The sequence below is a fragment of the Schistocerca nitens genome, chromosome 4, assembly GCF_023898315.1.
Source record: "Schistocerca nitens isolate TAMUIC-IGC-003100 chromosome 4, iqSchNite1.1, whole genome shotgun sequence".
NCBI classification, from domain to species: Eukaryota; Metazoa; Arthropoda; class Insecta; order Orthoptera; family Acrididae; genus Schistocerca; species Schistocerca nitens.
This window is the reverse complement of record NC_064617.1, coordinates 565,950,058-565,973,317: the sequence shown is the minus strand read 5'-3', so window position 1 is coordinate 565,973,317 and position 23,260 is coordinate 565,950,058. Positions and strand designations below refer to the sequence as shown.

General features: G+C 41.5%; 1 protein-coding gene across 3 annotated transcripts in view; it reads left to right on the top strand.

The window, feature by feature from the left end:
* The window catches only part of LOC126252871 (tetratricopeptide repeat protein 17), a 319,229-nt gene that overhangs the window by 264,961 nt on the left and 31,008 nt on the right, over nucleotides 1–23,260 (top strand). For 2 of the 3 annotated variants that reach the window (XR_007545864.1, XM_049953825.1), the window contains exon 11: nucleotides 14,647–14,871. Coding sequence is in view for 1 of the 3 variants with exons in the window: in XM_049953825.1 (XP_049809782.1) it covers nucleotides 14,647–14,871 (225 nt within the window). In the remaining 2 variants the exon portion in view is untranslated. Of the gene's footprint in view, nucleotides 1–14,646; nucleotides 14,872–23,260 lie in introns of those variants that run through there. The other variant, XM_049953827.1, reaches the window with a different exon arrangement.

Here is a 23,260-nt window from a genome sequence, read left to right as displayed (position 1 = left end):
CGCAGCTGGACATCCACTGAGCGGTGACAAGTGGCCTTCTCAGATAATCACATTTTATCCTCCATCAGACAGATGGCCTTTGGCATGTACAGCATGAAATGTCGAAAGTGGAAACCCCACAACAATCGTCAGAAGGTTCCTGACCAGAAGAGGGAGCATTCTCCTCTCGGGAATGTTTTTGTGGCATCCCTGGGTGATATTGCCATTCTGAGAGGAGAGGTATGAGGGCAATCCCAAAATTAAGGTCTCCTATTTTTTATAAGTACATAGACCTGTTTATTTCTACAATGGTTTGCATCAGTTTACAGCTTGAACATTTAGCTATTTTTCGACATAACCACCATTTCTGTCGATTCATTTTTGTAGACGCTGTGGCAGTTTTTGTATGCCCGTGCCGTACCAGCTCGCCACCGTGATGTTCAGAAAGTTATGAACTTCTCCTTTCACCTCGTCGTCGGGGCTGAATCGCTTTCCGGCCAAATGTTCTTTTAACTTAGGGAACAGGTGATAGTCACTGGGCGCCAAGTCAAGACTGTAGGGTAGGTGGACGATTGTGTTCCAGTGAAACTGTTGCAGGAGAGCAACAGTTTGCTGAGCAATGTGTGGGCGAGCGTTGTGGAGAATGTGTACACCCTTGCTCGACATTCCTCTTCTCCTGTTCTGAATTACCCATTTGAGTTTTTTCAGAGTCTCTCAGTTAATTGTGGTCCCAGTGGGCATAAAGTCGACCGACAACACCCCTTTCCGATCCCAAAAAACGGTTGTCGTACTTTACCGTTGGACTGTGTTTGTTTGAATTTCCGCAGCTTTGGCAAAAAAGGATGCTGCCACTCGCGTGATTGTTGCATGGTCTCAGGTATAAAGTGGTAAGACCAGGTTTCGTCACCCGTGACAATTGAGTCCAGAAAGTTGTTCTGTTCGGCTGCAAGGTGGTGAAGAAATGCGCAGGAAGCATCAACTTGCTACTGCGTGTGGCCCTCAGTCAGCATGCGTGGCACCCATCTTGTGCACACCTTTCGGTCGTTCAATGTTTCGGTCACAATTCTGTGAGCGGTGCTTCGGGAAACCTCAGGAACCAACATGCAGAGATTATCCAGGGTGATCCACCGATCTTCACGCGTGCTTCGCTCAACCTGCAACACTGGCTCCTCAGAAATTGACGGTCTCCCACTCCTTTGTTCGTCGTGAATTTCAGTCTGACCAGCTGCAATCTCTCTACACCACTTACGAACATTTTTGACATCCGTGCATGACTCACCATACACATCCGTCAATTGGCAATGGATTTCAATCGGCGCAGTGCCCTTTGCATTCAAAAACTGAATAACTGCACACAATTCGCACTTGGTGGTAACATCCAACAGGTGCTCCATTCTTAACGGCTGTCAGGCCAAGACTGAGCGCCTCAGCGCACTGTGCACATGTTGACACACAGTGTGTGAAGCACTCTTCATAACAATGTGACCAACTGACACACAAACAGAGTTCTGTACTTATAAAAAATTACGAGACCTTACTTTTGGGATTACCCTCGTACAATGGATCAATACAAGTATTCATCATTCTTTGGGTATTACATTCAGGCTTTTGACAGATGATCACATTAATGGGACTGGTCAGTGCATGACTTGATTTGATCTACTAAGAGAGATAAAACAACAGAAATTTTAGCTCACTATTGCCTGCACCAAAACTAAGTTTACTGTGTAGTTTCTCTCCTTTTAAGAGCAGTAGAAGAATCATTACTAGATCTTTATCAGGCACAATTTCTTCAAGAATTAATGACCCAAATATTAAGTGTTTTTTCACCTCCAGTACTTTATGTTGGAAGATTAAGTGTGGTGCAGTTTTATTCCCCATACACACAGTCTCCACATGCCCATCATATGCAAGTGTTTTCTGAAGTTCCCAGTGCCAGTCATTATTCGTACTGTGAGTTTAATCTGCCTCCTGTTCAAGCCCACTATTGCACAATTTCTCTTAAAACATGGCTTTGGCATCATTAGCTTGCTATGTTATTGTTTTTGGATCTTCATACAATAGCATTTGTGATGTCTCATTAGCCAACTATTATACAATCCCATTACTGTTGGTTAAGACAGGTTCAAGTCCAACAAATTGAGTCAGCGTTCTTGTCCTGGCCAACCTCTCAGCTTGTTCATTATCACCCATTTCTGAGTGACCAGGGAGCCCTAGCAAGTTCCCCCTGTTACTTTCTTCAAGCCTGACAAATACTGCATTAAACTAATGTGGGACAGCTACGTTGAATGGACACACACAATTTCGCTTTAAAAAGTTCCTAAGGAGGAACAAACCAATGCTTTCTGTCATCACAGGGCATTTCATGAATGATGTGATGAGCTGTATTTGTTTGGACTGACTCCAGCTCCACTTTGTAAAAACAAAACAGCAAATAAGTGCCGAAACACCAGAGAAAATCCACCTGGTGACTAAGGTGGGACACCAAGTATACCGTGACCCTTGTAGCACCTACGTAGCTTCTCCTTTGCACATTCTGATAGCAAATATCTCCACATGAAATACTGTAGCCATCTTCTCTAGAGAGATTGCACTCTCCAGTCTAGGCTGTACCCCATATACCACAGCCCCCAACCCCAGCACGTTTTTGGCTTGGTAAACTGGATTATGTCTTTTGAATGAAATCATGGTTCATTCTCCATTGCTCCCTATTTCAAGTTGTTATATTGAAAGGTTTATTGAAGAAACTGGAAACTATGGTATAGTCAGCCAGCATTTTCCCGACCAGTCCTATATTTACCACAATCATTACTTTAGTGTGGGATTCTGGATATAATAAAAGTTTCCAGTTTTCTTGCCATTCTCAAACTTGAGTCTCATTTCAAAGAGGTACCTCACCCATACAGTTATAGTTGGTGCTGTTATCAATCTACCCTCAACATGTTGCCAAAAATGCATGTTTAAATTTGGTGATAGGCATGAAACAGCATCCAAAACTGCTAAGTGGTTTCTCCAAACATTATTTTGAGCAGGTAGTTCAGGAGCCCACTCAAAGTTCAAATCGTTGCGAAAACGTTCTTGACCCGTTAGCAACAAATAATCCTGAGCCAACAGGGAGCATATTGATGGATGTAGGGATTAGTGACCACAAGGTCACTGTAGTGAGATGGAACACCATAACATCAAAATCAACCAAAAATAAATGCAAAAAGGTATGTATTTAAAGAAGCAGATAAAAATTCACTTGGTGCCTTCCTGAGAGACCATCTCCATTCCTTCCACCCCAATTACAGGAATGTAGGATATATTACAAGAAGAGTTCCCACCTGCACAGTTCAGAAAAGCTGCTGTTATGAGTAAGTATCCAGATGATGCAGACTGTGAAGCAGTCATTAAAGTTAAGCACATAGTACTGGATAGCATGTTCAGCAACTGGCTGGTCCAGCTAGCTCTTGGCCACAGTATGTCAGTTGCCACTCACACAGACAGTTAGCTTGTTAGTTGTCATACTGATGTAGAAAGCAGTACAGTGGTTGCAGTTTAGTTTGTAGACCACATGACTACTTTCAAATGTAACACTGCCTTTAATGGTAAAGGAGACATCTATGACCAGACTAGGGTAGGTGGTGGTGTTGGTAGGATGTATGAGACAAGTCTTGTGTTTTCAGGCATTTGAGCAATGAGGCAAGGAATTGGGAGCAGGGGTTGACTAGGGATGGACAAGGAAATTGCATACACATTGAAGTGCCAAAGAAACTGGTATAGGCATGCATACTCACATACAGAGCTATGTAAACAGGCAGAATATGGCGCTGCGGTCAGCAACACCTATACAAGACAACAAGTGTCTGGTGCAGATGTTAGATCTGTTACTGCTGCTACAATGACAGGTTATCAAGATTTGAGTGAGTTTGAATGTGAAGTTATAGCCAGTGCACGAGCGATGGGACACAGCATCTCTAAGGCAGCGATGAAGTGGGGATTTTCCCATACAATCGTTTCATGAGTGTACCATGACTATCAGGAATCCGGTAAACCATCAAATCTCTGACATTGCTGCGGGCAGAAAAAGATCCTGCAAGAACAGGACCAATGACAACTGAAGAGAACCGTTCAACGTGCCGCAGATATCTGTGCTGGCTCTTCAGCGTATTCGTTGGGCAACAGAGCACCACTGTGGAATGGATGGGAAGGATACTGGGTAAAATATTTCTCATTTCAGGGCACAGTGTGAGATAGTCAAAACCGTGACAGAGAATGTGATTCAGTTGCTCCAGTACTAGGTGGTACTGAGTCATGAGGGAGCTGCTCCTTTATGGCCAGGGTATGTGGGAGTATTAGGTGACTGGAGAGACAAAGCATGCAAGATCTATTTCTGAACAAGGTTTGGAGGGTAATTTTGGTCTGCAAAGGCTTGAGTGAGACTCTCTGCTCATCAGGAGTGATGACCGTGGGTGGCTAGGCTGCATGGAAGAGACATCTTGGTATAGGCTGGGTAGTAATTGTCGAAGTAATGGTATTTCTTGTGGTTGGTAGGTTTGATAGGGATGGGGGTAATGATGTAGCCAGCCTTGAGGTGAAGGTAAACATCAAGGAAGGTGGCTTGGTGTGCTGAGAAGGACTAGGTGAAGGGAATGGGTCAGAAAATGTTGAGTTCTGGAGAAATGTGGATAAGATGTCCTTACCATTGGTTCAGACCATGAAGATGTCATCAGTGAATCTGAACGAGGTGAGGGGTTTGGGATTCTAGGTGGTTAGTAAGAACCCCTCTAGTGGCCTATTAGGAGGTTGGCATAGAATGGTGCCATGTGGGTGTACCACAGATTTGCTTAACGGTTGGAGTTCCAGAGAGGAAGTAATTGTGGATGAAGAAATAATGTGTTGTGATTACCAGGAAGGAGCTTGTAGGTTATCCGTACGTCGGGCATTGTGAAAGGTAGAGTTCAGTAGTGGCAAGGCAATGGGCATTGGGGCTATTAGTGTAGAGGGAGGTGGCGTTAACAGTGATGAGCAGGGAATCATGTGATAAAGGAGCAGGAGCTGTGGAGAGTCAGAGAAGGAAATGGCTGGTGTCTTTGATATAGGTGAGTAGGCTGGGTAATAGATTAAAGGTGTTGGTTTATAAGAGCAGAGAATTTTTCAGTGGGAGCACAGTAATCGGCCACAAAGGGGTGTCCTGGGTGGTTGGCTTTATGGACTGAGACTCAGGGGAGAGATCATGGGGTAGGCATAAAGATTTGAGGAGGAACTCAAAATGCTATTGGATTTCTAGAATGGGATCACATGGCAGGGTTTGTAGTTGAACAAACCTGACAGTTGGTGGAGTCCTTTGACCAGGTAATCCCTGTGGTGCAAAACCATGCTGGTGGATCCTTTGTTGGCAGATAGAACTATAAGGGCAGGATCAGTTTTTAGACCTAGATGCAAGACCTGTCTCATACATCATCCCACCACCACCATCACTGCTACCACCATGTAGTCCAGTCTGATCACAGGCATCTCCTATCCCATCAAAGGCAGAGCTACCTGTGAAAGAAGTCATGTGGTCTACAAACTAAGCTGTGATCACTGTGCTGCTTTCTACGTTGCCATGACAACTAACAAACTGTCCCTTCACTTTGATGGCCACAGACAAACTGTGCCCAAGAGACAGTTGGACCAACCGGTTCTTGAAGATGCTGCTCAACACAGTGTGCTTCACTTCAGTGACTGCTTCATATCCAGCATCATATGGATCCTTCCTAACACACCAGTATTTTTGAATTGTGCTAGTAAGAACTGTCCCTGCAATATATCCTACATTCCTGTAACTGCTCTGACCTCAACTTTCACTAGTCCCTATCCTCCACTTACCTATACCATCCTCCTCCACCCACTCCAGCACAACGCAGCCTTATATTCCACCAACACACCCACTAATCATTTTCCCCTTCTCTACTTCCCTCATTTTCTGCCAAGTCCCATGGTGCCATCTACTCTGGCCACTTAGCTATGGAAGCAGACATATGCCATTTAGATTGGCCCAGAAGTTATGCCACTTATTTCTTCCCTTTTGCTATCCTGAAGGTAGGTTCCCTACCCTTATTACAGATCTATAAATTGGTATTCAAGTAGGAACTCACCTTTGCTGTTGCTTTCTCACACCAGCTTGTGGACATTGGAATCACATCCGATCAACAGTTGTTCATTCAGCTGCAAGCAGCTGTCTACCAGTCTTTTTGCTTCCTGGGAAGGAAGTGTACTGTCATCATAACAGACCACTATCGTCATTAAGGAGGTAAGGTGGGGCTGATACAAATTCCCTTGTGCTTCCTTTGTCATGTAGTTTTATGTCCTGCTCTTGCATCCCCTTCAGGCATTCCTTGCCACTTTCATCATGAAGGTTTAGTCATCAGATGCAAGCTTCTGTTTGATTACCCCCCAGGTATTAGCTGAGATTTCTTGGTTTTTGCACATGTACTTTCTTGAACAGAGTCTTTGGAGAAACATCGTTAAGTTTTGGTACTCTAATTGATATCTTTGTGGTCTTGTAGAATTCCACTGCTATCTTGACCCGCAACTTCACTTCTGCCCACAGAGATATCCTGTGCACCACCCCCTTAAGCCAGCCTTCTGTTCAATTCTCCTAAAAGACAAAGATTACAACACCTTTATCCAAATAGACGCTCATGAATTTGGGGCCTAGGCTTGTATCTTTTCAAACAGAGCTATCTGAACTAGCTGCTTCTGCTGCGAGGTGATTTTGACCGGTGGATATCGTTGCTGGGCAACCAACATTCTTAAATGCCAATTCTGCAGTGTATAGATCTGTTTCTCTATTTCCTGCCTCAGCTTTTTCTGGATCCAGTTATCATGGGAAATGGGAGTAACAGACTCCTCCCTCATTCTCTTGTTCTAAGACCGTTTAATTACCCCATTTGCATTTGGGAGACCATTAGGTACCTTCCTTTTCTTTTTGTTCTCCAAGATGTTTCCTTCTCTGAGCCCTAGATAAGGATTTGATCTTGATCCAGACGAGCTTCTCACTAGCATTTTCTCCTTCTTGGATTGGTCTGTCATCCAATCAGTTGCAGAAGTGGTGTCCATCGGTTCCAAACCCGATGTTTGGTATTTGTGGTATTCTCAAATTTCTCAGTTTTTAAACTATTTTCTGTGTTCTCCATTTTCATTCCAAGACAGTGCAGGCTATATTAGGCTGACACCAGTGAATTCCCACACTGGAGTAAGGCTTATTACTGTGTCTTTGGGGCATGATTCATGAGACATCTTTCCATGTGCCATGTACCCATTAGCATGGATCACACCACACCTTGGATTGGGTACTTGAGACCTGCCTGGTTTGAGAGCCCCTGCCAGTAACTATGCTACCACCAGCATAGTCACCAGCACCACTTGGACGTGCAGACCTCACCGCTGATATGGTCAGTGCTACAATAAAACAGTGTACCCTGGAGAGACAGTTATATGATAAGAACATCACTTTGTTGATTGGACTATATAAGTTTTGGATTTGGTGTTGTCAGCTGAATAAATTCTACAGTTCATCCACTCATCCATTCATTCATGGCCTTCACGATATTTGCATTTACTCAAAAATGACTATACTTATTTCCAATCTGACTTTTCCTTTTCTTATGAAGTGTAAATTAAAAAATGTTTCAGCACCACTTACATGTCACTCGAAAGTGAGTATATTTAATTCAAATCAAGCTTTTCTTTCTATTGTCAATTGTAAATTAACAAATATTTCAGCACCATGTAGAAAAAATAATTGTAATAGCACCATGTGTTTAAAAAAGGTAAATGTAAAACTGGCAGTACTATGTGAAGAATGGAAATGATTTTTTTGTGCAATATTTGTTCTGTTTTTGCAATCCTTACACTAGAAATTCTCAGAAAGTTGCATTGTTCAACACTTAAAATTACTGACTAATGAAACACTGACTTGTGCAGATAAAAGTTTTAGATCCTTTAGTGATGCAACTTCAGCAAATTAGCCAGATATTGGTCCATGCACAATAGTGAATGGTACCAGTATGTTCCAAAACAGTCACTCAGCACTAGCAAAAATATGATTTTTCAGATGGTCATATCTTGGTGTCCTTTGTTCATAGAGAGGGTCAAGTGTTTTGGATAGCCCTGGGTCTAGCAAACCTTTGTGTACCTATCAGAAGTATGGGCATACTGTAGCTATCCTCCAGCTTAGGGTCAAAATTGAAACATTACACACTTCCTCAAGCCAAAACAAATAGAGCAATTTGGTTGGTTCTCTTGCACTAGGTGTGGTCCAGCTTGAACCTTAGATGGCTTGTAAAAGCATCATTTGCTCATAGTTGGTTCCTGAGGAAAGGCCAGAGAACTATGACTTTTGGGTATTAGTTATGGGGACAGCCACTTCTATAATTTCTGTTCATGATAAATTGTCTAAATTTGTACCATATATTCTTAAGATGATGTTCTCATGGAACTTCAAAACTTTTTTCAGTATCATTATCTGTTATCGAGATCCAGAGGTTCAAAGTTACCAAGTTTATGTAGAAAATCACAAAAATGGTTTTTTGCCATTCTTGCACCATGGGCTGTGATTATCTAAATAACTAACCATAGAAAATGGCTCAAATTTTAACTGTACATACTTATGACATTTATCGAGAAAAGCCATTTTCCCGTTTTCTCAAGATACACCTGAAAATTCATGATTTCTGGGTACCAGAGTACCGATTCTGAGGATGTCCACTTCCGTAATTTCTATTCATGACAGATTGTCAAAATTTTATACCATATGTTCTTAAGATGATGGTCTGAGGGAACCTTGTAACTTTTTCCAATATCATTATCCATTTCAAGACCCACAGGTTCAAAGTGACTGTATTTGTGCATATAAAATGTGCACATAATATCCATTCTGATGTGTAGATGTAGCTTTATATGTGGCAAGGGTTCTGGGGGTCACCAAACTGTGTTTTTAGTTGCCATTTTTTCACCACTAAAGCTTTTGACTTGTTGTCTCTGTATAATGGGTACTCCATGCCTATACAGGCTGTGTTGACCTGGAAATGACTTGATGGTGCCTCCTGGCAGCATAAGTACCTTACAACAAATTATTTTATCATGTGAAATTCTTTGTACTTGCAAATCAACTGCATTTTTTGTATACAGTAAATGTAGCCTAAAATTGTTGTGCATTTTTCTCTAAAGTAGTGGAAGTGAACTGACATTGGATGGTAGCTGATTTTGTGTTAACCTTATGCTTTGCTTACTTATTTGGTGCTTATATGTATCAAAGTATGTAAATCTGTCAAAGTGTATGAATAAACTGCCAAAACTGTACTGACCTACAGGATTTGTTTCATATAAGCAGCACACCCTGCTGTAACAGGAAAAAGAGGGGAAACAACTGAGAAATACTCCTGTCAGAGCACAAAAAAGGTGATTACACTTCTTTTTAAAAGACTCTGACAATAAAGTGGGAAACCAACTGCCTCAATCCTCATTCTACCTTCCACACCAGAAATTTTGGCAATCAAACATATTCATACTTTTTTGTGTTGAGAGTAATAGAGAGACAGCACAGTGACAGTGAAAGAAAGAAGAGATGTTACCAGTGAGAGAGAAGGAGAGAGAGAAAACAGTGGTGGTGGAAGAGAGAAAATTGCAGAGAAAGAAAGATTGGTGAAGACAATAGCCGTGACAGCCAAAGAGAGAGGAGGTAGTGATAGTCAGTGAGAGACAGAGGCAGTAAAAGAGAAAGAGAGGTGGATGGAGATTGTAACACTGAGAGCAAAAGAGAGAGGAGGCAGTGGAAATGGGAATGAGAGATGAGTAGACTATACATAGGCTTGGGGGCCTAGAACCTCACAGATTGGTGAATTTCAACACAATAAAATTGCCCACTTTCCCTCATCGCTTATACCCATGTGCCAAAATTTCCCGGTTGAGGGGTCAAAACCCCAAGCGAATCATCCTCAAGGACATATGTGGAGAGGAGACTACGGTGATTGAGAAGAAACACAGCAGACTGTAAGTGAGAAAAAAAGCAACATTGGCAATGGGAGAGAAAAAGAATGGGGCAAAGACAATGGCAGTGGAACAGAGTCAGTGCAACTGTCAGAGAACTGGCAAGAGAAAGGGGTGAAGACAGTGGCAGTGGGAGAGAAACATATAAAGGCAGTGGCAGTGAGAGGGAGATACTCAGTATGAAGGTTTAACTACAAAGAGAGACTGGGTAAAATGATTCAGAAAGAGCATGAGTATGTCCACACCCCAAAATTTTTGGTGAGGAAGGAGGAATGAGAATTCAAGCAGCTGGTTCCACACTTTTCTGCCAGAGTCTTTTAAAGAGGAGAATATTGATTTTTTGTGCTCCAACAGGAGAATTTTTCATCAAGTAATTGCTTGTATTGTGCAGCATAGAGAACACTAGCTTGAGAGACAAGGGTGTGAGCAAGACCCAGATAGGCAGATTAATACTTATCAGCTGGTACACTGGCCAGCCTGAGTGTAGTATTTTGGCAGTTTCCACATTTGTTCAAGCAAATTCTGGGGTGGTTTTCAAATTCTTCCTCAGAGGATACAATGTGCAAACAATTAAAATACAATAATGCACAGAACAAAGTTTACACAGTTGAGTGGCAGAGGTACACAACTTACTTCCCTTGGGTCACCATGACAGCTGTTTCATCAGGAAGGGCATCCAGCCACAAAAAATGGAAAATTCTGACAAGGCAGATCCCATACTAGATGGAATAAGTGTTAGGCAAAAGAAAGATGATATGATTTTGAGAGTAATTTTGATATAATTTTTGTGTCAGACTTCTTAGAGACAGGAGGTAGCAACATGAAGTTACTGAAGTGCTGTTGGCCTTTATCATTATTCCTCATAAATGCTAACATAATAATCCAAAATTCAGAAACTACAATTGAGAATATTTCAGAAATCATCAGTGCAGATGTGTCTGCCACACTGCATGTCAACTAATAAAGATTCTGCTGTGTATCAGCTGAATTTGGTAGATATAGATTTTAAAATTTCCCAAAGAATATTGGCATTTGAAACAAATTTGAGAAAACTGTATTTGTTGAACAAAAATACATCTTGCTGCAAGCTGCATCATTGTTTAGTTGTGTTTACAGATTCATAGGTGCAGCGATTGCAACAGCGAAATACTATATACCACATGGCTACTGCATAGAATACATTCCAGAATAGAACAAACACTGTGAAGAATGTTTTGAAACCTACATAAAGAATGTCAGTGTAGATGAAGCCAACGAACTGCTACACAGACTGGACATAGCATGAAGAAACAGATGGGTGAAGACAACTACTGAAATGGATTTTAAGAAATCTTGCAGGCAAGCATGGGGTCTGCTGTAAGCATGGAGCTTACTGTAAAAGTTGGGGAGAAACAAACTGCCAGTCAAAGTAACTCATCCATTGTCACCAGACCAAATCACAAGTAGCATTGTATCACACACTCTAGGGCACTACGAGACAAATAATACACACAAAAAGTAAGAAGGGAGTATAGAAATTCACAAAGAGCAACTACACAGGACACTTAGTACTCTAGGAGCTTCACCACAGAAGAACTATAAGCGGCTCTCATTGATGTTAAAGTTGGTAAGATGTCTGGTTATGATGGAATGCATCCTGAATTCCTGTGGAAAGGAAAACAAGAATTGGCAGACCAAATTTCACTCTTGCATACTAACATCAGGTTGTCTGCCTAAAACTTTTAAAATTAATAAAATAATAGAAGTTCTGAAATTAAACAAACTATCTAGGAAAGATACTACCCAATAGCCCTTCTCAACTGCTGCTGGAAACTCCTGGAAAGGCTACTTTTGAACAGGATGTGTCCACAAACCTTAGAAGTCACCCCACCAGAGCAGGCAGGTTTCAGACTGTACAGACTGTACAGACCTGGTTTTAAACCTGACCACACACATTGAGGCAGGTTTTCAGAAGCAAGAAAAGACAGCAGTAACTTTCATAAACCCAACAGCAGCCTGTAACACTGTGTGGAAAGAAGGGTTTCTACATAAACTGATAAAAGTAATCCCATGCCAAAGCACATTGAGACTTATCAAGAACAAGCTTTTTGACAGACATTTCCAAGTGATACAGGGTAATAATATAAGCAAACAGGGGAAACTCAATAATGGTCTGCATCAAGCAATAGTGTTAGTATGGGTGTTTTTTAACTTCCACATGTTTGACCTGCTTGAAACTGAAGTGTCCTTGTACTGAGAAGTGATAAAAGACTCTTCAAAACATTAACTTTATTACCAAACAAAACTCAATTATAAAGTCCTTTGATGAATATCCACATAACTACAATCAACAGAAATATCTCTCCTGTGTTGTTGTCTGTGATGTGCCTTCACTACAAACCCTATAGTCGAGATAGGCAGCAACATAAAGATCTGGGACAATACTGGGCTGGTGTTGCCGGCATGTGATAGGTGAGATGCTGCTGTTGCAAGCCAGGATGAACTGGACCGGGTCTGCAAGCATTGGTATGCTGAAGCGAAACTGCTGGTACTGTCAATTGGTAGCACTGGACCTGAACTGCTGATGCTGTTGGATGGAACTGAAGGAGGAGGGGATTAGTGTTCAATGTCCTGTCAGTAACAAGATCATTAGAGACAGAGCACGAACTTGAATTATGAAAGGATGGTCATGCCCTTTCAAAGGAACCCTCCCGGCATTTGCCTGAAGCATTTTAGGGAAATCATGGAAAACGTAAATCAGGATGGCCGGACACAGGTTTGAAATGTCGTCTTCCTGAGTCCAGTATGCTAACCACTGCACCATGTAGTTCGGTGCGACAGAACTGTTGGTACTGCTGACTAGAAGTGCTGCGTAACTGACTTCAAACAGTCTGGCAGTGGCCTAAATAGTTGGAGTGGATGGATATCCATGTGGCACTGCAAGAGCAAATGATTTGGCATAGCAAAATAGTGCTGTACCAACTGCTGTGACAGACACACTGCCTGTCAGCAAGGCTGGCACCTCCAGATCCTGTGGAGGCAATGTATAACTCTGTGGCCAACAGCTCAGTTCATTCAAGGAAAACACCTCTGTTTTGATGAGAGCCATTTAGCGTGTTTTCTGGCGGGGCAGCTGCCTGCGAGGCCTGCCTGGTATGCGGAGGAAATGACTACCAGGCGGATATAACAGAAGCCAAGTCAAGGAAGTTCAGCTATGCTGATCATATTGTTCTAGCTATTCAAAATAAGCAGATCAGAGATGCTGAAAACATTATTGCTGCTTATCTAAATAAAATTGATTGATATTTCACTAAATGGAGGTTAATAACAAACCCCACCGAGACAAGAGTCGACTGTTTTCATTTTAACAATAAAATGGCAGGACATGAGCTAAAGTTCATAGAAATAGCATTGAACTCCCTAATCAGCAACATCCAAAGTACTACGGAATTACTCTAGATAGGACCCTATCCTTCAAAAGACATCTTGAAAATGTATCCCATTAAATAAGATCACACAATATTTGCATTCAGAGCTTATTCAACACTAACTGGGAAGCATCAGTGGATACACTACAAACCACTGTACTTGCCTTACTGTGATTTGCTGCACACCAGTGTGTTTAGACAGTGAGAATGTAATGAAATTGGAAACCTAGTTCAATGCTGCTATGAGGATTGTAACAGGATACATAAAGACTGCTCCATTGTATTGGCTTCCATCACTAAGCCATATAGCTCCACCTTCCCTGTGGGCACAGGAACCTTTATTGAAGGAATATACAAAAGTAATGAGTAATACTCTACTTTCTATCCACAAAAATGCTCCAATTTTGGGAACAACTTGATTTCACTCCCCTCTGAAAACAGCCCACCTACTGGTAGCTACTAACCCCAGCTAGGATACTAAATGGCACAAGAGCTGGAGTGATAGTGCCTCCCCTGAGGAAACTTAAGGTTTTTGAACTTATACGACAAATAAGGAAAACCTTAAACAGACTCCAAATGGATACAGGATATGTGCAAACAATTTGCACGAGTCGGGAAAGCTACGCAGCCCAGCTGTGACTGTGGTGGACTCCAAACCAAACTTCGACGTATTGTCCAGGACTGTTAAGTAAGAGCTTATTGGGGTAGCCTGGCTGACTTCTTCAGTATGTCATTATGAAGGTACAATTTATTTTCTGTGATGTTATTTTTTTTTTTTTTATTGTATTGTACATTTTGTCTTGTTTTACTCTGTATCCTTCATTGACATATTTTATAGTGTATTTTATCACTGATCATAAAACAAGTGTAAACCAAAAGAGTAGCACTATACAATAAATAAATAAATAATGTTTTACATATTTATTTAATTATACTACTGTTGCAAAAATATGCTGAGAGCAATGTTGTTCACTGATGATAACTTCCTTATTTGTTACTTATGTTCATATTTCTTACTCTCTTTTTGTACCACAGGCTCATTAGTAATGAGTTGACATCCTAATCATGCTTTGTTTCTTTCTTTTTGAAAAAAATTTAAATCCATGTGTTTTGAGTGTTATAACACTTATGCAGTCTTGTTCCAATTTCATATCACTTTTCCATTCCACCTTCTGAAGCTGTTAATACTAAGCTACTTTTAAAATTACCTTTGAATATCTTTTTGAGTTTCCGTATATTTCAGGAAGTTGGTCCAAGTTGGCTGTTACATGTACTAGCAGCACTGTATTGGCGAATTAAGGGCAATGGACGACATGCTCTAGACTGCCTAACCATTGCATTAGCAGCAAGTCCTCATCGAGTCCGTGATGTGTCATTAGTGTCACAGGCAGCAGTTTTGCATCAGATGGGACGAGCTGCTGAAGCTCTTCATGCTGCATCAGAAGCTCTCGCTGTCAACAGCTCTGAGGTTTGTAAAAATATGCTCGTATGTGTATCAATTCCAGAATTCTTCAGAAAGAATCTAGAACTGACTGACATATGATTATATGAGACATTACCTTAATTTCCAGTATACCAAGTAAGAGAACTGTGCCTTCATCACCACCAGTAAAAGTAAAGAATCATTTACAATAATACTGAAAGAATTCCCCAACAGTTGGCTCATACACAGTACCATATGTAACGCTAATATTTTAAAGGCCTCAGGTACAAAGAACTTCTCTTGTAAACATTTTTGACAAAGCCACCCATGGTCGTCACATCTGCAGTGACAAGCAGTCCCTCTTGAAATATGCTGATGATCCCATTGAAGCCTTCATAGATCGTAATTATCTTCCCAACCTTGTACAAAAACAAATCTCCCGTGCCTTATCTTTCCTGTCTCCCACCGCCTCCCAAAGTCCCACCATCCGGCCACAGAGGAGCATTCCCCTCATAACTCAGTACCACCCAGAAATGGAGCAACTGAATTACATTCCCTGCCAGGCTTTCAACTTCTCATCGTGCCTTAAAATAAGAAATATCCTGCCCACTATCCTTCCCACCCCTCCCACAGTGGTGTTCCGCCGTCCACTGAACCTACACAATATGCTCGTCCATCCTTATACAACCCCTGCTCTCAACCCCTTACCTCATGGCTCATACCCCTGCAGTACAGCTATATGCAAGACCCGTCCCATACATCCTCCCACCACCACCTACTACAGTCCGTCACAAACATCACCTATCCTACCAAAGGCAGGGCTACCTGTAAAACCAGTCGTGACGTACAAGCTAAGCTGCAACCACTGTGCTGCATTCTATGTGGGCATGACAATCAACAAGCTGTCTGTCCACATAAATGGCCACCGACAAACTGTGGCTGAGAAACAGGAGGACCACCCTGTTGCTGAGCACGCTGCCAAACATGGCATCCTTCATTTCAATGACTGCTTCACAGCCTGTGCCATGTGAATCCTTTTCTGAATTGCACAGGTAGGAACTTTTCCTACAATATATCCTACATTCCCGTAACCCTCTGGCCTCAATCTTTGTTAATTGTTGTCCTCTCCCATCCAGCCCCTTCACTGTTCCCATTCCAGCACTACACAGCCCCCATTCCACCATAGCAACCAGTCTTTTTACATCTTTCCTCTTCTGCTATCCCCTCCCCCTCCCCACACCTCCCCCCTGCCCTCTGTCCAACCTCCCGACTGCATGTAGCTGCCCTACCCTCTCTCCAGCTTGTCCCCGTGTGCTCCCCAGTTGCATGTCACTGTCCACCATCCCTACCCTATTATCTCTCCCCCATCCCCATTCCAGACTCCTCCTTACTGCTATCCAGTCGCTATTCCCATCAAGCACTGGTGCTGCTGCTGCTCGCAGTGTGGCTTCAGTTGCCAGAGACTGCAGCCGTGTGTGTGTGTGTGTGTGTGTGTGTGTGTGTGTGTGTGTGTGTGTGTGTGTCATCTATTTTTGACAAAGGCCTTACTGGCCGAAAGCTTTATTTGTGACAGTCTTTTTGTTGTGCCTATCTAAGTCTCAGCATCTCCACTGTATGGTGAGTAGCTACTATCGTTTTTGTTTTTAGTTCAGAGGCAGTGCAACGGCTCAGACAGTTTACTTTGCACACACAAAATATAGCAGTCCACTGTATGCATCACTCCTTCACTCCCCATTCCCCAAGTGTCAATGATATTTGTGCTCAAAACATATGTGACACCCAAAACGAGTTAGTGCTTGAGGATTACCTGCAGGCACAGGCTTTAGCAGTGGAGGACTGGGTATGTCAGGTATTCTCATGGAAGCACCTGCAGGTAGTGCCTCAGTGTTGTTTCAGTCGAAGTAAAGGCAGGTGTGAACCTGTTGATGGATACCACAATGGAAGAGTCATTGATATCAACAGTGAATGTTTTGTCGTGGTGTGCCATTACTGTGTGTAGACCACCTTATGATGATTAGAGAGATTTTCGAATGACATCATGTCAGATGAAAACCTGCTTGCATGACTGTAAGTTGCAGAAAGTGAATGATCATTGGTATAATGTTGTTTTTAACAAGTAGGATGGTGCTTGTAAATCTGTGAGGAAAGATGTGCCAGGTCAGAGACTTCAATAATACTGTTTGATATATCAGTAAAGAATTCTTCCGATAGCCAAACTGTTTGTCCACACTCTCATTCAGCCATTCTTGCATTGAAATCTTCATCGAAATATGTTGGAGCTCTTGAAGGACAATATGTAGGCAGTCAGTCCAATGCTGTGTGGCGTGGTGTCTGATTGAGGCCTTTAATTGCCTGTGGAGCTGCTCCATGAGACTAATAGCTGCAGAATGGTAGGCACAGGTCAGAATGTTGTTCATACCCAGCAATGTGTAAAGAGATATGACTTAAAATGTTTTTCGTGATCAGTGGTGGCACGGAGAAGATCATCAAAGCATGGGATCCACGCACAAAAGAAGGTCTTGGCTGCAGTTACTGTCATTGCATCTTTCATGGGATAGATTTTAGGGAAACAAGAGAAATTGTCAGTCACTGCCAAGCAGTATTAGTACCCTTCTGATGGTATTACGGTCCAATGATGTCAATGTGGACATGCTCTGTATTTTCTCAGTGGGGTGAAAGTAAGAGCAAAGCCATAATGTGCAGAGTTATTTTGTTGTGCTGATGAGCATTTCACTGACAAACAAATGCCTTGCAACTTTTTTCAATGTTTGGCCAAACAAATACTTTCATAGAACGGTAGCACTTACTCCAGAATGAGATAGGCAGCAAAGAGAGGAAAATGCATCCAGAATGAGATTTTCACTCTGCAGCGGAGTGTGCGCTGATATGAAACTTCCTGGCAGATTAAAACTGTGTGCCTGACCGAGACTCGTACTCGGGACCTTTGCCTTTCACTGGCATGTGCTCTACCATCTGAGCTACCGAAGCACGACTCACGCCCGGTCCTCACAGCTTTACTTCTGCCAGTATCTCGTCTCCTACCTTCCAAACTTTACAGAAGCTCTCCTGCGAACCTTGCAGAACTAGCACTCCTGAAAAAAAGGATACTGCGGAGACATGGCTTAGCCACAGCCTGGGGGATGTTTCCAGAATGAGATTTTCACTCTGCAGCAGAGTGTGCGCTGATATGAAACTTCCTGGCAGATTACAACTGTGTGCCCGACTGAGACTCGAACTCGGGACCTTTGCCTTTCGCGGGCAAGTGCTCTAGAGCACATTAATGTGTATCATCTTAAATTGTCTATCTGTGCTTGCAAACTGGTCAGTAGCAGATTTAGTATGTCCACTCACTTTGTTCTTTTGGAATGCTGTGCATAATTGTGCCCATTTGTGGATAACTTGTTTGATGTTTGACCAAATAAATCTATATGTCAGTAATTTCACAAAAGACATGCCAGCAGGGTATGGTAATGCTGAAAAACAAAATATCAAAATTGCTGAGGAATGCACGGACAAATGTTACTTGTTGATACAGCAGAATAATATTCGTCCTGGGTTCGATTCCTGGCCGGGTTGGGGATTTCCTCTGCCCAGGGACTCGATGTTTGTGTTGTGCCCATCATTTTATCATCATCATTCATTACAGTGGCCAGATTGGACTGTGTAAAAAATTGGACCGAGTAAAAATTTGGAATTTGTACTGGTGCTGATGACCGCACAGTTGAGCACCCCAAATAACCAATCATCATCATCATCATAATCATAATCTTCCACCATGGATTTCATGCTGCTTAAACTTCAATGAAGTATGAGGAGTAGACCAAAGTTTCTAAAGTTCATCACTCACTTGAACATCTGCTATCTCCTCTCAACCAATTGGTACTACTACAAGTATAAACAATGAACTTGCATTATTTGTACACACTTCTTATTTTGTATCTGGTGCAGTTCTGCACAGCATGTTCTTTTCCAGAAATATGTCTGATACCTGTCATAAATTTTGATATGAATTGTGGGCGAGACAACTGCATAGGGCTTGCCTTATCATTTTGATGTTCAAAAGTGTACATCAAAGGAGCATAGTCACTTTCCACTGCAAATGAATGTCCTTCAAGGAGGTATTTAAAATACCTTATTACCATGTATATGCCGAGAAATTCCCTATGGTATGTTGAATATTTCTTCTGGGATGGCAAGAACTTTTTGGTGTAAAATCAATAGTGTCTGTATTTGTTCTTATTTCTGTTGCAGAACTGCACCAGATACAAAATCAGAAGCGTGTACAAATAATGCAAGTTCATTGTTTATGTTTGGGAATATTAATAGGGCTGCATTTATGACATCCATTTTTGCAGTACTCGAACAGTGTTATTGCATCTTCTGTCCACGGAAAGCTCTTATTGTCATTTTTCTTCATGTTCTTCAAGTCATCATTTGGCATAGCTCATTGTTCTGGGGCATGTTCCAAATGTCTTCTGTAAAAATTCAATATGACAAGGAAACAACGTAATTCTGATGCAGTTGCTGGACATTTCAGATTGGTTATCACTTGTACTGTTTTGAATCTTGTTTGTTACCTCCTGGAGTAATCACATGACCTAAAAAGTTATTTTCTTATGAACCAAAATTGTTCACTTATTCAAACAGGATAGTTCAGTGTTGAGTGTGTTCTTCTGGATGGTTAGAAGCTGTCAGTATGTCATCTAAATAAGCAAAACGTAAATCTGAATCTCTCAAAACTTTATTCCTAAATCTCAGAAAGGTACTGGGTGCATTCGGTAGGCAAACAGGTGTGATCACAGTACACTTTCCCTTATCACTTTCATGCTCAGCCACCACTGTGTCTGCCGATTGACGTTCCCCTCACTGTTCTGTTGGTGGTGTTGGGCATACTTATGAGGTCCACAGTTGAAGCCATGATGAAAATTAAAATAGCAGTACTTTCCTGAACTGTTGTATCTTGGCTCGATGCAGCCTCTGCTACGAGAATGTCATCACAGTTGATAATGTCAATTCCTAGATCTGAATTTTTGGGCTTCATTGTCAAGCTCTTTGATCCTTATCATTCACTGATACAGAAGAATCACATGCCACAGGAGACACTTCCACTGAAGTTGACTGAAGTTCGTTAATGCTTCACATTTACATAATCCAGTCAGTAATTTGTGCTAGTTTTTCTATATTTTCCTTAGAAATTATTACAATATTTCAGATACTACCAGGAAGTTGTCTGGACAGAGAGTCTTTAAAATTTTATCTGAAACATTCGTTCCTTCACAAACTTTAAGTTTCCAGAAAAACTGACTGGGTTTCATATCATCACTTTCTATTTCCCTAACTAGTTTCTGAATGTTAAGTTCTTTGCTTTCTTTAAAAGTCTTTAACTATCTTTGTTTAGCTAACAAATATTATTTTCTTTCATCACTGTTCACAAGATATCCATATATTTTTGACAAATCGGGGCTCTAACTGTGCTAACAAGTAATTGAATTTGGTTGCTTCAGTCTGTATTTGCACAACTGTAAATTGTGCTGCAAGCCTGACAAAACCATATATCAGTCTTTTGAGTCCAGGATAGAGGACGTTTCAATCAGACTTTGTCCACTTCTAATGTAATATCACTGTTTGCGATATTACTGTTCACTTTATCTTCCATCACATTTGATTCTTGTTTAGATCACATCATGGTTACAGGCTGCTGGGTCTGTTGTACAATTAAATATAAAACATAGTATTCTAAATTTAAAAAATATTATTTGGAAACTTCCATTTGTAACAAAGACAAAGATTACACCCTCCAAACAGAAAAATTAATATCTATATCTTCTCTTACACTGTGCATTACAAATGTCATATTCTTTCAAGGAAAAAATAAAGTAACTCTCGACCAAAAATTCATGATTCTACACAAAATGTCGATAAAAGTTTTTCATGCTGAATAAATGCAGTAATTCTCATATTATAGTGAACTGGGGAAACTAAGAAATAGCTTCCACTCTGTCTTGAGGCGAGAGGATTTTTTTCCCCATTCATAAGGTACCCTAAGAATTTTACTTCCATCACTCCGAATACATGTTTTTGTAGGTTAATCACTAGACCATTTCTTGTAGTCTAATGTAGGTGTGGTAGATGCTCTGCCTTGCTAGATGACACTACAAGTAGGTCACCCGTGTTAAGATAACAGAACTCCAAGTTTCTAGTTCCTGCATCTGTGAAGCACTGGAAAACCTTGATGGCATTGCACAGCCTGAATGGCATTCACACAAATTCATAAAGTTTGTATGGTGTGGAAACAGCAGTTTTGGATATATCTTCTGGTACAGTGGGTGCATGATAAAAAGCACAGACAAGGTTTCACCATGGAGAAAGCAATCTGACCATGAATGTACATAGCAAACTCTTCAGTTTGTGGCACAGGATAACAATCATTCTGGCATTAAGTTGATGACAGTCACCTTAAGGGTGCTGTCTGTTACACCTTAGGGAGGATATGGAGTGGAGCTGCTCATGAAGAGTGACTGTTTCCTTGTATTAATATAAAAGAGAACATTTGCTCTGTGATCTTTAGTTTTTCTGAATACAGAGGATGAGAACATATGTGAACTGTTAGTCCTGGTGTGGTGACAATATGATGTACCATTTATAAAAAGGGATGTTGCCACTCGCCATATAGTGGAGATGTTGAGTTGCAGATAGGCACAACAAAAAGACTGTCACAAATAATGCTTTTGGCCATTAAGGACTTCGTCAACAACACAAACACACACACACACACACATGACTGCAGTCTCAGGCAACTGAAACCACACTGCAAGCAGCAGCACCAGTGCCTGAGAGTGCAGTCGTGTGTGTGTGTGTGTGTGTGTGTGTGTGTGTGTGTGTGTGTGTGTGTGTGTGTGTCTACGTCTGTTGTTGATGAAGGCCTTAATGGCCGAAAGCTTTGTTTGTGACAGTCTTTTTGTAATGCCTATCTGCGACTCAGCATCTCCACTGCATGGTGAGTGGCAACTTTCCTTTTCATAATATTGTTACATTCCATCCTGGATTTTCCATTGTTTGATGTACCATTTAATGTCTTACTGGTGCTGAAGTAGTTGATGGACAGGTTATTTCAGGGAATTGATGAAGTGGTTTTTGTATGGTTTGTCACTCTGATGTAAGCATGGTTGGCACAGCATAGGTATCTATAATTAGACAACTATGTTATATAATCAAGTGGGCATTGAGTGTGAAGATCTGGTAGGAGGCTATAAAATGGTAAGAAATCCGCTCCAGCAATCGGGTCCAGCACATCGATAATACAAATCTCCATTCAAATTTTTGTCGATGATTGAAGTTTAGATGTAAGTTGATGTAGCCTAAGTCTTGATGGAAGATCCGTTTGCTGTATATAGGTAATTGCCATTGGTATTCCACTATGGAAGACAAGAGGAGGGGTAAACTGAGAGATCACCACCTTTATCAATGAGAAATTTTAGTGTGATAGAGCATTCTGTTATAAACAGTTGATGAGTGTCCAGTTTGAAATGAGTCGCCATCACTACTATTCCCAGCAGGGTGATCAGAACTGATGAGATGCAACTCCAAACTCTTTGTGATACCAGCAGATATTATCCCTGGTGGGTGAACACCGTTTCTGCTGGAAGAGTGTTGCTATCACAGCACATGTGTGGAGTGTTGCATTTGTATGGCTGTGGCTTGCTTAGGTAATTCAGTCACTTGTGCTTGCAGTACTTGCAGAGGAATCTCTTTTCTGGTGGAAATGGTTGCAGTGCCCATCGATAGCTATATCTCGATTATTCGGTAAGCAGATTGAGTGAGTGAGTGAGTGAGTGAAGGTCACTAGTGCAAACTGTGAGTGTTTTCTGTGCATCTGCAGGCAAGTACGATAGCCATATATCCTGCAGAATATAAGAATTAATTGCTTTGCCTGCAAGTATGACAAGATGATGAATTAGTTGAGAAGGTGTGTGCTCATGAAGTTCTTCAGTACAGAGCAAATTCTCATGTAACTTAGCTTCTGACTGTGACAAATGTGTCACAAGCTCATGCTTAATAAAGAGGTCTTTTTCAGTACTTGGTGGAAGTTGGGATGTCTTGTAGTTCCATAGCCATTTGCATGTTACATGCAGCTATCACGTAACTGTATTCGGTTTCATCTGAGGTGATGCGGCCCAAGACAAACTGGTTGTCAAGTTGGGCAAACTACAATACTGGTTTATCTGACCAGAAAGGTGGGGGTTTCACCACAGTGAGACTAAGGATCAGGTTTGCCACTGTAAATCAGTGCCTGCAGGATTCTGTATGTTTGTTGTGCAAGTCATTGATTATGTGACACGGTTGTTCAGGAGTGGTTCCGTGTGGTGCATTCACCATTAAAACATATGTAATATGTGTTTTATCATTCTGGCATGCAATTCAGTTTCACTGGTGT